Source organism: Penaeus vannamei, chromosome 1 (assembly GCF_042767895.1).
Source record: "Penaeus vannamei isolate JL-2024 chromosome 1, ASM4276789v1, whole genome shotgun sequence".
Lineage (NCBI taxonomy): Eukaryota > Metazoa > Arthropoda > Malacostraca > Decapoda > Penaeidae > Penaeus > Penaeus vannamei.
The window spans coordinates 9,175,415-9,177,914 of NC_091549.1; the positions used below are offsets into that span (position 1 = coordinate 9,175,415).

Consider the following 2,500-nt stretch of genomic DNA (forward strand, 5'->3'; position numbering starts at 1 on the left):
ATGCAATCTGCAACATGTTGATAATATTTATGCTCCTCATTCACAAATACGTCACAAACCTGAAAGATAAAATTATTTAAATTTGTCACCTTCGAACAAACGACTGAATGTCCTCTTCAGACATGGAAAACTGTGACACATTAATCTTGATCTCCTCATAACCAAATCTATCTTCCCTTGCTGTAATTAACTAAAAATACAAGTGGATAAACAGCAAGTAGAATAAACCAACGAAGCATTGAACTGGTAAAATAACAATACAAAACCTCAAACATACATGACAACGCAAGCTGACAGTATCGAAGTCTAGGTGCTCCTGGAATTCTTTCATGTTCTTAAAAGATGTGCTGCAGAAGGGACAGGTGTTTAAATCCCCTCTGTAGTGCTCAGAGTAGGCATGGTATGCAAGAACGTCCTTGGTCTGACAGTGACGCTGGCAAACCTGACAAGTGATTCTGTGGAAAAAAAATTATGTAAAAAAAGGTTTTTGGGAATAACATAAACTTTCTGATGTCTCCTTTCATACTAACCTACTGGATCCAGATGCTTCACTGCTATCTGGACCAAAATACCAGCACCAAGCTGGCATGTAATTTAGGCGCGAATGAACACTCGTGATGTAACAAGACTCATTGTTTCCCATTTGCTATGTTATTTTGCCTTTTTTGGCATTTATTATTTTTTTGTCATTTTCCAATGTCTATATTTGCCATTTGATTTACTTTATCCAGATGGTAATAAACTGTTTTCCTTGCACAGACTCCTTATCATCTCAATAGGTAGTCTAAAACTCCATACAATAATAATAATAATAACAACAATAAGCAATAAATTCTAATTTGTCCTTTTTACTTTTTTTCCTAATATCAAATTTTCTGTAATACAACCTGTACTGCTGGTCATAGCAGGTAGGAATCGAATCCTGAGTATAGAAATATCATCCTCCCTTGAGCCAGTGCTCTTCCAATAATGGCCCATACACATTATATTCCACACTCTGTTACTGATAGAAATACTGCAAAAGCACCTTCCTAAATGCTAAATCAGTTTAATCACACTCCAAGAGCTCTGTGCAAAAATGGCAAGTATTTTTCATCACCTAGGCCTTTAGCTGATACGCTCACGACAGCAAGTTCCTGTCAACCCGGCCCACAGCCAAATTTTCCTATGACAGCATGTTCATGTCACCCACCCCTCAAGCCAAATTTTTCATAAAGTGATGGTCACATCATCAAGATCATAGGGATTAATATAATGTTAACCCATTGAGCCCAGAATAACATGCTTTCCATTGTACTTTTTTGTGAATTTTGTTGCAGATGACTCCACAAATGCAAATGAATAAATTAGTTGGCCCTAGAGACTCCTGATTTCGCCATTTATTGAATTTGCAGGAAAATTTAAGTCTCTTCTAATGCCATTCATATTGATACTGTTATCACTATTAGTTATATTATGATTATTGTAACATCGTTAAAATACTAACAAAAATAGAATAATGAAATGATTTTTTTTTAAAGCTAGAAATAAAGGTGGGTAAACAGGTGAAGTGGAGCCATTTTTATATAAACAATTAATAAAATGAAATTACAGATGTTATGTCATCTGCAGCCAGTTGGTTCACTAGGATAACAAAATCATTATCATCATTACTATAGAAATACTAACATATAACCACACTCTAAAAAAGAAAGAAAGAAAGAGAGAAAAAATACAATAAAAAGTAAACAAAACATATAAAGGCAAAACACTACTCAGTAGAAAATTTAGTTTTTCTTCTATTTTGAACAATGACTTTGACTTATGTTCAAATAATGGCTTTATATCACCCATTCCTCATACATGACATCGAATCTTGTCATGACAAACTGGACCTAAATGCTTATGACAAATATACCTGCCATACATGGTCAGCCTGCTCCAAGTTATGTGTGTTGTACATTTATTTGGCCCTGATTGTGATTTGGCTCCTCAAAAATAAGTTTAAAGCCTTGCTGTAGGATAGTCTACTAGAAACACATTTTTAATACAGCCAGGCACATATAAAGCAGGGTAAAAAAGTAAGATTTTTTTTACCCAAGCTGCTGGATCTGCACAATCCCTGGTCTATGGTTCGGTATGGCCAGGGGAAATTCAGTCGGGAGTTAACTAAAAATGGCATTTGCTTTATCCTGTTATGTTTTCAAAAAAATTCTCTCTTTGTTATCTCAAAATTCCTCTCAGGACCTCATTCTTAATGCAAAGACATAAAAGTTAGCTCATAAATACTGTAAATTGCCTATATATTTTAATCTACTGTGCATAATATATTTTCTACAAGAGGTGTTGATGCCACTCCTCTAGGATCATATAGAATCAACCCAATGTTGAAGGTTGTTTAGAGCCACAATTCCACTAGCCTCATCTGAGTCAAGGGCCAGACTCTATTCTATCATTTTTGAAGCTATATCATAATATATAGCCATTAAAATTGCTGGGAAGGGAGCATATATATACCAAG

General features: G+C 34.9%; 1 protein-coding gene across 4 annotated transcripts in view; it reads right to left on the reverse strand.

Moving 5' to 3' along the window:
• Positions 1–2,500, reverse strand: part of LOC113813556 (uncharacterized) — a 26,445-nt gene that overhangs the window by 12,442 nt on the left and 11,503 nt on the right. For all 4 annotated transcript variants that reach the window (XM_070133474.1, XM_070133415.1, XM_070133363.1 and 1 more), the window contains exons 4-5: positions 278–455; positions 1–59 (exon numbers count right to left, since the gene is read on the reverse strand). The exon at positions 1–59 is cut by the window's left edge and continues 40 nt beyond it. In XM_070133474.1, coding sequence (XP_069989575.1) covers positions 1–59; positions 278–455 — 237 coding nt within the window. The remainder of the gene's footprint in view (positions 60–277; positions 456–2,500) is intronic.